Raw genomic sequence first — 13,636 nt, forward strand, 5'->3', positions numbered from 1 at the left:
TGTGCAGCTCCAGCTGGGACGAGCACGTGTTTGAGTTGGTGCTGCCCAAGGCCTGCATGGTGGGCCACGTGGACTTCAAGTTCCTCATGAACCCCAACATCACCAACATTCCCCAGATCCAGGTCACCCTGCTGAAGAACAAGGCCCCGGGCCTGGGGAAAGTCAGCGGTGAGGACCCGTCTCCCGCCCTAACTCCAACAACACCCCCGCCTCACCTTGCTCGTCCACTAACGTTACTCGTAACTCTGCCCTGACACCAACTCAACCACCACCCGTCACCCCAACCCACCCTTTTCCCCAGCGCACCCTACCTACAAACCGCATTCCACCTTGCACATACCACAAAATAACCCCACCCCTACCTAAATTAACCCAACTCCTTTTCCGTACTCCAAATAAATTAACTCCCAGTCTACTCTACCTTACACCAAAATAAGCCTACCCATACCCCAACCTCACCTTTAACGAAAGAATTGCAGAAATGTCAAACAAAAAATCCTACCGGAAACACACCACAGCATAGTGGTGGTGATGGTGGTGATCGGACCACTTGCAGTAACGCTTGTGTCACCTTAGTTGGTTCTGTTGCTACCTCAGCTGCTCCTAGCTCCGGGGCCCTACTCTAACTCTGTGTCCGACCGTCCTTCCCTCAGAGACGGCGGTGGACAGACAGATCTCCTTCCCCCTGTCCCACGCACTGCACGCAAATGGGGAGAGGAACGGACAGCCCCTCCTCTATGAATTCTCAGAGGACATGCACTTCATGGATGTGGAGGACACCCCAGGTAAGGACTGTGTGTGTGATATAAAACCTGACAATGGTTCACACCGCCCCCCCCCACTCCCCATTCGAGCTTGGTGTATTCACATAATGCAAAATACTTGCATGTACAGCTCCTGTACCTCCATTCCGGGGTGTTACCCCGGTTGGTGATCACTGATCTCCACCCACTGTGTTCTCCTCCTCCCAACACATTCTGCTCCCCTCTCCCCCCTACAGGCTCCATGCTGTGTCCCTTCCTAGAGGACCACAAGGAGGACATCCTTTGTGGGCCGGTGTGGCTGGCCAGCGGACTGGACCTCTCCGGACACGCCGGCATGCTGAGTCTCACCAGCCCCAAGCTGGTCAAAGGTGACCCGCACATCAGGTCCTCTTTCATGGGGTGACGAGGTTGAAACCTGCACCTCCCGCCGCTTCAAACAGTGCTCTTAATTGTAGTACTTTGTGCGTTGGATTTCAAGAGGTTTATTCAAGAAATTCACAGTTAACCACAGGGTAGTTCTGGGTAATGAAAGTGTCTTAAACCATGCGTGCATCTGTGTGAAGTAATAGGTGGGTTAAGCGTATGGATGTTGTGCTTGCTGTGCGTGTCTTATATGGATGTACCTAGTGCTCTGCGTTTTGAGGTCTCCCCTTAAACGTTGTGTGTTCTGGGTTTGTGTGTAGGCATGGCGGGGGGAAAGTACCGCTCCTTCCTGGTGCACATCAAGGCGGTGAGCGACAAGAGTGCCGAAGACAGCCCGCGGCCTGTGGTGCGCATGCCCAGCGCCAAGCCCATCAGCACCAAGACCCACTCGCTGTCCACACTGCTGCAGAGGGCGCAGGCCTCCAAGGTAGCGGGCTGTGGGCCTAAGATTGGGGACCAGAGTGACTCTAACCCTAAGACCAGGCCTCTAAGGCAAGCAGGCGGAGATAACCCATAGGCCCAGGTCAGACGGGTTTGAATAGGTGGAACTGAGGAATATCTAGTCTTCACGACTTTACGATATGATAGGGATGGATTTATTGATCAGCTTCTATTCTTACAGTTGCTCATCTTACGAAATTAATCTTTTTTTTGTATGTTTTGCTTACTTGGTTTTAAAAACATTTTCAACAGGTTTGTATAGCTTGGCTAAGTTTGTGTCTTTGTTTCTGTTTCTGTGTGTAGGACAAGGCTTCCACATCAAAGTCAGAGCCAGGCACCCCCTGCAAGAAGCCTGACAGCCTGCGGGGCTGTGACCTGCTGCAGGAGGTGTCAGTCACCATCCGCAGGTTCAAGAAGACCTCAATACCCAAAGAGAGGTGAGAACCAATGCTGTATGTACGGTACTAACCGGCAGGAACTACCGCCCATATATGGTAGAAAACGGCAGGAATCACTGTCATAATGTAGTAGTAAATGGCCGTAACCACCGCCCATATATGGTAGCAGTGCCAGGAACCACAGCCCATATATGGTAGTAGCTTCAGAAAGCAGTGGCCAGACATTTTGTTTGATTTATACCAAAGATTGTTGCTGTGTATAATGCACCAGGCCACATTATTATAGCTTGATTTAAGACCTGATTAAATCCAACCAGTAATTAAGATTTTAATAGGTTAATTTGTTTTAGTTTAAATGAGCAACTCTGTGAGTTGGAATAATTTAAACTTGGCGCACGCCCTCGAAGTAACTCCTGGAACCATACTTCACAACCCATGTTGAAATTCCTGTTCTCAACGTGGAATGCAGTTTAGTCACATAGTTAACATATGAGAACGCCACTGAATACCCCCCCATCCTTATCCATAATGTATACAATTTCGCAATTTGAAATTTAATGCAGATGACATGAATGTGAAAACTGAACCTGTAGTTCAGGTGGTTGGTCATCTAGCGGATATGCTGTGCCTCGTCCACAGACATCTGTGGAAGAACCTGGTCCCCTTGATACTTTTCAAGCATTCAAACCAAGCAAAAGCCCCATATATTATACGTCACTGAGCCGCATATATGTATAAAAATAGGATTGTTTTTGATTCGACGATGGGTCTGGCCTGAAGAACAAGACTGACTATGCAAAATCATTATCGAGGATTCCCCTAGAAGTCCCCCTGTCTTAGGTAGAAAGCAAACCAACCATGTCTTTGTATACTTGTGCGCCCCCTAGAGTCCAGCGCTGTGCCATGCTGCAGTTCTTGGACTTCCACGAGAAGCTGCTGAGCGCCCTCTGTAAGAGGGCCGAGGAGGGGCCCGGCACGGAGCACGGACAGAGCCTCATCCTGGACATCCTGTGCTGGCTGGCGGGGGTCTACTCCAACGGCTCCTGCAGGTGAGTCAAGGACCACCACCCCCCACCTCCTAGAGACCAGGTATCACCACCACCCACCCCCTAGAGACTAGGTGTTACCGCAGAACAAGCCACTTGGAGAGATGTAAACCTATATGCTAAACTGCTTTTAGAGGGGGGACGGGTGGGCTTAAGCCTTCAAGCCCCTTTTTAACAGGACACTTGGAACGGTGAAACTTAAATGTTCTTTCAGAGCCTGTAAGGCCAATCCACAGGTTACTTACCTTCAAGGTGGCTTCACAGGATGCTTGGAACCTTTAAGCTGTGCCGTAGGTTACTTGGAACCTTATCTAAAAGTCTCTTGGAGTCCTAAAGCCTCTTCCATAGGTCACTTGGAACCCTAAATCATTTTCTACTACTCACAAGAGCCTTTTTAAGCTCAAATCGTTGATCTTCATGAACTCTTACCAAACCTTCTTACATGTGACCTGTTCTTGTTCTGCAGCCTGAGGGAAGGAAAGGAGGGCCTGCTGGCCAAGACGAGGAAACGACTGACGGAGATCGTCAGGGTCTGCTTCTTCGAGGCCGGCCGCAGTATAGCGCACAAATGTGCGCGCTTTCTTGCACTGTGTATTAGGTACGTCAATGATGTTACGGGTGGACTATATTAAGAGCATTTCTTCTAGTTTTAAATTTCATAGTTTAGCATTGTGCGTCAGCCACTCGGAATCAAAGCATCTTATGACCATGTTTAATCGAATCACCTAACTGGTAGTCGCAATGTGAAACTTGCAGTTTTGCGGGGACCTAACGTGTTCTCTCCAACTCGTGCTTCAGTAACGGCAAAGGGAACCCCAGTCAACAGGGGTTCGGCACAGACCTTCTCAAGGCTCTTCTGGACAACATGCCTCTGCTCCCTGCAGCGGCGACAGGCGGTGAGTCCCTAGGCTCGGCTGAACTACAAGACCCATTTATTTATACTGCATTGTACACATTCAAGCACAGCGCATTCAGAGAGCACGGTATGCAGGTTAGCATTGCCTGTGCATTGCCTCTGTCTCAGTCTCTCTGTGTCTCTTAATTCATAATTCTCAATTAAAAAGAGCTTTGTCAATAAATATTTACATTGCCCAAGCAGTTTATGAATCAATTGAGGGAAGAATAAAAACATGCACTTTGTATATAAAATAATGGAAATCTAAAAATAACTATTATAAGATAAAAAAAAAGTACAAAGGAGGTAGAATATAAACCACTATACTGATCAGTCAAATCTCTCTCCCAGGCTCGGTGTTCTGGTACTTTGTGCTGCTGAACTATGTGAAGGAGGAGGACCTGGCCAGCTGCAGCACGGCCTGCGCCTCCCTGCTCACCGCTGTGTCCCGCAAGCTGCAGGACCGCCTCACGCCTCTAGAGGCGCTGCTGCAGACCAGGTAGGCACTGTCGCTGGGTAGACCTCAAGTGAGGATGAGTTGTGTTTGGTCGCACTTCTTCTTCAATTGAAGAAGTTGGTTGATTCAAGCAAAACATCCCTATTATGTTGTTGTAGTTGATCTAGTTGCCAGGTAGTGGGTGCATGGTTCCCAGAGTAAAGGGACCAGGCAACTATTTTTGTCATTCTGCTGAGGCTTTTATCTAAAGTGGAAAATTAGTCATTAGGCAGCAGGTAGGGGTTCGATTTGCGTAAAGGATGCCTACAGCTACATCACGGACATTAAAGTCCTTTTTGGGATGGGATTGGAACGTCGCCAATACACTTAAACCCTAAAACCATCTTTAGCTGCTTTGTGGTTTATTTTCTCTGCCGTCCGTGTTAATGAACGTCTGGTTTAAACCCCCCTCACAGATATGGTCTGTACAGCTCGCCCTTTGACCCCGTGCTCTTTGACCTGGAGGTCAGTGGGTCATCCTGTAAGAATGCCTTCAACAGCAGCACCGGGGTGCAGTCGGACGAGATCGACCTCTCAGACATCCTCTCAGGTAGGATGAGTCGGGTTGGGGTGCGTTGATGTGTGTTTGTGTACACCATGTATATGTGGTTAAGACACACCATCTCATTTCAAAGTGATGGCGCCGGCTGGCAATCTAGTGCCTTCAATAGAAAAGGCTCGTGCCTAGTTCTAGAGCACATCCCACTGATTGGTAGGAGGTGTGTGTGTGTGTGTTGTTTGACATGTGCTTGTGTTCATTTGTGTTGTGTGGTGTATGGCGTGTGGTTGTGTTAATGTGTTTTGTATGGCTTGTGTTCATTTGTGTTGTTTGACGTGTGCTGGTGTTAATGTGTGTGTATGTTTTTTGTTAATCTGTGTGATTGTGTGTCAGGTAATGGTAAGGTGAGTGGAGGAGCGGCCGCAGAGGGCAGCTTCACAGCCCTGACGGGGCTCCTAGAGGTGGAGCCGCTCCACTTCAGCTGCATCTCCACCAGCGACGGGACCCGGGTGGAGCGCGACGACGCCAGCATGTTCACAGGTCAGCTCCACACCCTTAAATCGCTGAGTTGTTTGTGTAAGACGTTTGTCTTCAGCACATAGTTGGCGTTTCCTGCAAATCTCTACACAAACTGGTCCCTGAACAGGACTAGAAGTCCTGTTCAGGGACCAGTTTGTGCCAGTTTGTGCATGATTTTCACATTCAATGGGGTTGATGACCACAACTTCCATGTTAGAAAACTACTCCCCCACTTTATCAAACTATTTATTCGTGTTATTTGGATTGAAAGACCCCCGTGTCAAAAGTGACATATTAAACCTCTAACCTTCCACCTGAACCTATCAAAACTTCCATCGGTTGTGATCGAATGTGCTTTGCGAGCTACGCTTACTTCCTATTTCCGTGCCGGTAATTGATCATTCCTCTCCCCTCGCTCCCTTCGCCCCTCTGTCCTCCAGTGAGTACGTTCGGCGTGACCCCCGCGGTGGGCGGTCTGTCCACGGGCTCGGTGGGCGAGGCGTCCACGGCGCTGAGCTCCGCCGCCCAGGTGGCGCTGCAGTCCCTCTCCCACGCCATGGTGTCTGCCGAGCAGCAGCTGCAGGTGCTGCAGGAGAAGCAGCAGCAGCTGCTCAAGCTGCAGCAGCAGGTCAGGGGCCCAACGGGCAGCGCACAGTTTCATCGGTTCACTCGAGGGAACCCTTGCATTTGATAGAATAGGAGCTCAAGGGGATAGTTGACATTTGAAGGGTGGAGGCTGTGATCAAATAATTTGGGATTTTGGACCTTAATAAAAAAACATATTTTTAATATTTTTTGAACAACATTCTTTGTACTAGCTTATGTTTTTCCCTGTTGGCTACTGAACGTGCACCGTTTACCCTACTTTGTGTTTGTTGACTTGGTGTTTAATCTGCAAATAATTTGCACCAGACAAAGTGATAAACATCACACAACATCACAATAAATATCACGTTCGCTGCCGTTATGCCCACAGACGGCCAAGTTGGATGTTCCTAACTGCTAACGGACTAACTAGCTACTACATAGTTAACTCTTGGTACAGCAAGGTGATGTCTACTAATCCCTAGCTTACTCCCTAGCTAACTCTCGGTGTGTGTTGCCTGCAGAAGGCTATTTGGATTCTATTAACTGCTGACTAACTAGCTAGTAGTTAGGTATTTCTTGGTATGCCAAGGTGATGTCTACTTACCCCTAGCTTGTAGTTAACTCTCGGTGCGTGTTGCCCGCAGAAGGCTAAGTTGGAGGCGAAGCTGCACCAGACCACGTCTGCAGCGGCGGCTGCTTCCGGAGTGGGGCCCATCCACAACTCAGTGCCTTCCAACCCGGTCTCAGCCCCGGGCTTCTTCATCCACCCCTCGGACGTCATCCCGCCCACGCCCAAGACCACGCCCCTCTTCATGACCCCGCCCCTCACCCCGCCCAACGAGGCGGTGTCGGCGGCCTTCAGTGCCGAGCTGGCGCACCTGTTCCCCGGCTCCATGATGGAACCGGGCCCCGTCAACCTGGTGGCACACAACAAGAGCAGCCAGAAGAGCAAGCCGGTGAGTAGCACGACAGAGCGGGCTGGTTAGCCAGCTTGGAAGTGTTGTCAGTACAGTTGGTAGCTTGACTAGGATAGCTGATTAATGAGCCAATAGGCAATGATGACACAAAAACGTATATTCATTTATTTTGATAGTAGAGTCAACTTGGTATTTTTTATGAAATATTTGTGTGACAAAACCCCTGTTGTTGTTGCAGAGCTCTATGGGCAGTGGTCTAGCACTGGCTATCTCCCAGGCTTCCCACTTCCTGCAGCCCCCTCCACACCAGTCCATCATCATAGAGCGCATGCACTCTGGTAAGATTGCATCACTTTGACTTTTTGGAATGCTTTTATAGAATAGTGCTGCTTTGGCATACATAATTGAGTATGAATACTAGGGAATGAATGAACTATAACTATAGCAAAACAATCTTATTCTTAATGTATAGAACTGTTTTTCCAAGTATGCGTTAATACAAATAGAACACCATAATAACCCAAGATTGAGATTAAACTGGCATTTTTCCACCTCTTGCTCAACGGACCATTACAGGTTAATTTAACGTATGTCCCGTGTTCTCTTCACTCACCCACCCCTCCATCATCTCTCGCCCCCCTCCATTCCCACCAGGAGCGCGTCGGTTTGTGACGCTGGACTTTGGGCGCCCCGTGCTGCTCACCGACGCCCTGATCCCCACCTGCGCCGACCTGGCCTCCCTGTCCATCGACATCTGGACCCTGGGCGAGGAGGTGGACGGGCGCCGCCTGGTGGTCGCCACCGACATCAGCACCCACTCCCTGATCCTGCACGACCTGCTGCCGCCCCCCGTCTGCAGGTTCATGAAGGTGTGTGTGTGTGTGTGTGTGTGTGACCGACAGCCGGGCTGTTATCAACCCGACCCGGTGCTAAGCCGGATCTGTGTTAGATGAGATACAAATTTAAAATGCATGCAGTAGCTGCTTTGATTCGCGATAGTGTAGTGGTAAGGGTGTTTGATTCCTAGTTGAGAGGTACTAGTTTATTTATTTTTTCGTTGTCCCCCTTCTACCGTCATTCATGCCCAATATGCCTTTCCTCTCCCACCCACCTACTCTATAATTAAATGTACCGGTGTCTACCCACATTTCACATTTGTTTTGGATATCTTTCAATTCAATATGGAGTCATTTCAAAATATATTTTCTTATTCTGTTCATTATTTTTATCTCGAAGAAATAAACCTAACAATTTACTCCCTATTCAAGAAACTCTGCCAATGTGAACCCTCACCTTCTCTTCGCCCCCTGCCCCAGATCACTGTGATTGGCCGATACGGGAGCACCAACGCCCGCGCCAAGATCCCATTGGGCTTCTACTACGGCCACACCTACATCCTGCCCTGGGAGACGGAGCTGAAGCTGCTCCACGACCCCCTGAGGGGGGAGAGCGAGGCGGCGGGCCAGCCTGACGTGGACCAGCACCTGGCCATGATGGTGGCCCTGCAGGAGGACATCCAGTGCAGGTGGGGGGCCTCTTACTACCCCAATTTATTGTTTATTGTTCTAAGGGTGCATTTACAAAACAAAATAGAGCAAATGTACAGTTTATGATCGTCCAATATTTGATGTACTAATGTACTACTTATATATTATGTGTATTTATGTATAAAAGTATAAATCTCCCAGCGCGACGACAAAACCAATGTCAGGAAAGAGAACCCTGTTTGAATTTGAACATCCCCCTCTGGGATGAACGCCGCGCAACCCTTATCCCAACGCTTATTATGTTTAGCGTACCTTCTGTTCACCGCCTCAAGCCGCGCCCCTTCCCCTGTGCAGGTACAACCTGGCGTGCCACCGGCTGGAGACGCTGCTGCAGAACATCGACCTGCCGCCGCTCAACAGCGCCAACAACGCGCAGTACTTCCTGCGCAAGCCCGACAAGGCGGTGGAGGAGGACCAGCGGGTCTTCCTGGCCTACCAGGACTGCGTCCAGCTGCAGCTGCAGCTCAACCTGGCGCACCACGCCGTGCAGAGGCTGCGTGTGTCGCTGGGCGCCGGCCGCAGGGTCCCGCCCGGGGCCGGCGGCGGCCACGGCCACCACGACGCCCACGAGCTGGTCCAGGGCTCCTCCACGGAGCAGCTCAGGACCGTCATACGGTACCTGCTGGACACGCTGCTCAGCCTGCTGCACTCCAACAACGGTGAGCAGACGGGTTCAAAGGGACAATTCAACAGGAACTTTATTCTAAATAGATGGGTTTTTTTTCCAACAAATGTCTGTACTTTTTTGTGTGTGTGTGTATACAGTTTTCCATGGTGGATTAACCTTGTAATACTGGTACTCCCTCCAACTAACCTGCCATCCATCTCTCCCCCTCTCTACACACGCCCTCCTCCTTTCTCCTCTACCTCCTGCCCTCCCTCCTTCCACCCCCTCTCTCCCCACCCCCAGGCCACGCAGTGCCTGCGGTGCTGCAGAGCACCTTCCACGACAGGGCGTGCGAGGATCTGTTCAAGCACCTGTGTATCAGCGGCACGCCCAAGATCCGCCTCCACGCCGGCCTGCTGCTAGTGCAGCTGTGTGGCGGCGAGCGCTGGTGGGGCCAGTTCCTCTCCAATGTGCTGCAGGAGCTCTACAACTCTGAGCAGCTGCTCGTCTTCCCCCAGGACAGGTGAGGGCGGGAGGGGTGTGAGCGAGGGAGAGGGTGTGAGGAGGAAGGGGCGGTGGGTGTTGTGTGAAAGAGGGAGGGAGGGGAGGCTGGCGTGAGGGCAGTGTGAGTGAAGTTGTGTTTTAGTTCCAGAAGTGTAGGGACGTCTGGGAGCACCTATAACACACAGCCTGCTTTTTTGTATACTTTAAATATTGATTGCTTTTACTTTGCTTTGAGATAACATTTAAGTTTTTTCTTTTTAAAAATGCATAAAGTTTGAATTAGGTTTCTATGTCTCGGTGCCTTTGCCAAGATTATTTTATGTCAAAAAGGAAATTGCATATATATATTTTTTTTTTCAATCGTTTTCTTTGTACCTTTTTACTTGGAACCAATCCCTGATCCATGGTGTGTCTCTCCGCCTCCTCCAGGGTGTTCATGCTACTGTCTTGTATCGGCCAGCGCTCCCTGAGTAACAGCGGGGTGTTGGAGGGTCTCCTCAACCTGCTGGACTCCCTGCTATCCCCCCTGCAGCAGCCCCTGGCCGCCGCCCAGAGACGCACCGAGGGTGAGCGCTGCTACCTGGGACACGCATCACCTCTGGGCAAAATGAAACCAGGCCTTTCCCCTCAACTTGGGGATACGAACTCAATCCATCCATCCTTTATACCCCATGAAAGAAAAGAGGATGTGGGGAAGGGTGGTCTCGTGGTCACGGCACTGGTACTCAAACGTTGAGAAACAACGGCTACACTGTTCAACTCCCAGACGAAAGGTTTAGGGTTTGATCCCTAATGCCTGTAGGAAGACCCCCATCCAAAATGCCGAAGCCTGCTGACCCAAATACAGCCTTCCTATTGGACCAATGTTATCCTGGCTCTCTCGCTCCCTCCTGTTGTCCCTGTTGGTATCAGTCCTGGTCCTAACCCTCCAGGTGTGTGTGCGTGTGTGTGTGTGTGTATAGGCGTGCTGGACGTGCCTATGATCAGCTGGGTGGTGATGCTGGTGTCCAGGCTGCTGGACTACGTCGCCAGTGTGGAGGACGAGGCGGCGGGCTCCAAGAAGCACCTCAACGGCAAGGATAGGGAGCGCTCGTACACGGGTACATGGACTGATCGCAACACAGACACTGGGCCTCATTCACCTCTACCAAACCATTTGGGCCGTTTGCGTTATGTGGTCTGTGTTCAAAAGGGGTGACCATTTTCAAAGCTCCATTTCAAAATATATTTGGGTCTTTCTGTAAATACACCTAGACAGATATGATTTGCACAGGGTCAGTGAAAAGCCAATAAGACTAGATTATTGATCATACTAAGAACACAAGGCACCTGCGCCTTGTGTTGAACCATCCCCATGTATAATACCAATGGCTGATTCTGACCGTGGCTCTGCGTTTCCTGTCCCTGGTTGAATCCAGGCAACCAGTGGAGCTTCATCAACAACAGCCTCCAGTCCCAGAACTCCGGCCGGTCCTCCAAAGGCAACAGCAGCCTCGACCGCCTCTACTCCCGCAAGATCCGCAAGCAGCTGGTGCACCACAAGCAGGTGATGTCTCAGTCCACTCCCAAGCCCTGTAAAGAGCCCCTCTTCTGCCATCAGGTGGCATGTTGTGGCGTCGCGAGTGTCCACCCTGATGGAAAAACCTGCCCAGTGGACTATACCATCTGGTAGACTTATCTATACTTATCTATGTCATGTGTTTGGATGGAGAATCCCACATGGGCTGTCCCTACAGAGTAAATGCAATGACAACCCAGTTTTGTCTTTTATATTTACTTTTGGGTTTAGCAAAGCGAGGTGCGGCGCGTCTCTTGCATGTATTTATCCTGACCTTTTCATTGTAGCAGCTAAACCTATTGAAAGCCAAACAGAAAGCCCTGGTGGAGCAGATTGAGAAGGAGAAGGTGCAGAGCAACAAGGGCTCCTCCTACAAGCTGCTGGTGGAGCAGGCCAAGCTCAAGCAAGCCACATCCAAGGTGAGCCGCTGCGTCACCGCACACACAATGTCCGTACGGCCGTGCTCCGAATTAGGCAAGTTTATTTATACAGCACCCTCCAAACACAATGTCGTTGAAAGTGCTCTACAAAGGCCGGAACAGCGATTTGAACAACAATAAGGACAAACACTCTGAAAAAAGGACTCCCATAGGTCAGCGTCATTCAACCTGTGGTCTCCTCGGTCATAAAAGTGCGGCGATCGGCGAGCCATCGTAGGGGGTACACTGTGACCCATCGTGCTCTGAGTTACGTATCAGCATCCGGTACAAAACAGATGGGAATCTCTGACCCCCCTCTCTCTCTCTCTCCCAACAGCACTTTAAGGACCTGATCCGTCTCCGGCGCACGGCGGAGTGGCCCCGGTCCTCTCTGGACACGGAGGCGGCGGCGGCTAAGGAGGCCCCGGAGGTGGAGCCCCTGCCCTTCACCCTGGCCCACGAGCGCTGCATCTGCGTGGTGCAGAAGCTGGCCCTCTTCCTGCTCTCCATGGACTTCACCTGCCACGCAGACCTGCTGCTCTTCGTCTGCAAGGTAGAAATTCCAGTGTCAAGTAAAGGCGTTGGACTAATGGATAATGCTGTCATGTGTTTACAGTGATGTATTGGTAATAGATCAATAATAAGTAATAGGGCTCTATACTGTCGGATGTTTCCACCCAATACATCTTAGCTTTGCCGTTGCAGCTGAAAGATTTGGATACAAAATTGACAGGCTGTTAAGAATTTAATCAAATAACTTGCATACTTCTGAAATATCTGTCCTCTGGGCATCTCCAGCCCAATAAAAAGTCTTACCCAAAAACTATTTCAAACAATATACTTCCACTCTCCTGATTCTGCATTCAGTGAGGTGAACAGTGTAGCCCATCTTGTCGCTAACCCCGGAGCTAACTAATGGCTGCACCTCCATCAACCTGACCCGACTCTCCCGTCTCTTTCCCCCCCTGTCCTGCAGGTGCTGGCCCGGATAGCCAACGCCACGCGGCCCACCATCCGCCTGTGTGAGGTGGTGACCGAGCAGCAGCTGGAGCGCCTACTGCTGCTCCTGGTCGGCACCGACTTCAACAGGGGAGACATCTCGTGGGGCGGGGCCTGGGCCCAGTACTCCCTCACCTGCATGCTGCAGGACATCCTGGCAGGTGGGTGGATGAGCTACGTCAGCTAGAGCCAGTTATTTCTGGAGGCTGCTTCTCAAAGTCATTCTTCCGTGTACTGTACAACCACGGTATGGGGCTCTTGTAATGACAGTTGAGGCTTTTATCTAGAGAGACTTGAAGTACATTTAGGTGCAGGTTATTAGAGAGCATGTAGGGGGGAATTATTATGAAGTTGATCATTTGCAGGATGGAACAATATTTTTGTCTGTAGTGTACAGCAGTTAGCATGTTGGCCTTAAGATGGCAGCATACTCAACGTAACTGTTGTGTTTTACTGTAATTTTCTTTATAAATACAACAAAATTAAGATCTCAACCTGAATAAAAACAACCCATTTGTGCCTCCTTGACATTTTAATGTTTCAAGAGGCTATGGACACTAGGTCTTAAATTCTTGAAAAAGATGTTTAAACTTAATCAGGTCCTTCCCTGGTTTGGTAAGTCAACAAAAGAAGAATACACAACGGGCCTAACTCTGTATCTTTGTCTCCGCAGGAGAGCTCCTGTCCCCGGGCTCTCTGGACGTGATGGACGAGGTGAACTCGGGCGAGGAGGCTGCGGCGTCGGGGGTCTCGTCCTCCGGGTCGGGGGACCTGGAGGACTCTTTGCCCCCGGCCGCACCCCTCTCCCTGGGAGAGGGCATGGACGACTCCCTGGTCCCTGATATCATCGCAGGTACAGCCGGGAACTCCTCCTCCTCCCTTTTCCAAAGTGCGTTGGTAGGCCCGGCCGTGCACACACACACACGCGGACAAATACACACAGGGATGCACATGGACACGGACACACACACGCTCAGACACAGGTAATGGATACACACTGACTCTTACACACACAC

General features: G+C 50.5%; 1 protein-coding gene across 10 annotated transcripts in view; it reads left to right on the top strand.

The window, feature by feature from the left end:
- The window catches only part of birc6 (baculoviral IAP repeat containing 6), a 95,009-nt gene that overhangs the window by 16,841 nt on the left and 64,532 nt on the right, over positions 1-13,636 (top strand). For 2 of the 10 annotated variants that reach the window (XM_056609703.1, XM_056609710.1), the window contains exons 13-37: positions 8-168; positions 654-785; positions 1,001-1,132; positions 1,448-1,614; positions 1,932-2,065; positions 2,914-3,075; positions 3,539-3,670; positions 3,871-3,968; positions 4,319-4,466; positions 4,880-5,013; positions 5,356-5,502; positions 5,922-6,109; positions 6,714-7,025; positions 7,225-7,324; positions 7,641-7,855; positions 8,303-8,511; positions 8,828-9,192; positions 9,444-9,663; positions 10,074-10,210; positions 10,607-10,744; positions 11,063-11,190; positions 11,490-11,621; positions 11,959-12,174; positions 12,598-12,781; positions 13,294-13,509. In XM_056609703.1, coding sequence (XP_056465678.1) covers positions 8-168; positions 654-785; positions 1,001-1,132; positions 1,448-1,614; positions 1,932-2,065; positions 2,914-3,075; positions 3,539-3,670; positions 3,871-3,968; positions 4,319-4,466; positions 4,880-5,013; positions 5,356-5,502; positions 5,922-6,109; positions 6,714-7,025; positions 7,225-7,324; positions 7,641-7,855; positions 8,303-8,511; positions 8,828-9,192; positions 9,444-9,663; positions 10,074-10,210; positions 10,607-10,744; positions 11,063-11,190; positions 11,490-11,621; positions 11,959-12,174; positions 12,598-12,781; positions 13,294-13,509 — 4,307 coding nt within the window. The remainder of the gene's footprint in view (positions 1-7; positions 169-653; positions 786-1,000; positions 1,133-1,447; positions 1,615-1,931; positions 2,066-2,913; positions 3,076-3,538; positions 3,671-3,870; positions 3,969-4,318; positions 4,467-4,879; positions 5,014-5,355; positions 5,503-5,921; positions 6,110-6,713; positions 7,026-7,224; positions 7,325-7,640; positions 7,856-8,302; positions 8,512-8,827; positions 9,193-9,443; positions 9,664-10,073; positions 10,211-10,606; positions 10,745-11,062; positions 11,191-11,489; positions 11,622-11,958; positions 12,175-12,597; positions 12,782-13,293; positions 13,510-13,636) is intronic. The other 8 variants (XM_056609708.1, XM_056609711.1, XM_056609709.1 and 5 more) reach the window with 6 other exon arrangements.

Source organism: Gadus chalcogrammus, chromosome 15 (genome assembly GCF_026213295.1).
Source record: "Gadus chalcogrammus isolate NIFS_2021 chromosome 15, NIFS_Gcha_1.0, whole genome shotgun sequence".
Taxonomy (NCBI): Eukaryota; Metazoa; Chordata; class Actinopteri; order Gadiformes; family Gadidae; genus Gadus; species Gadus chalcogrammus.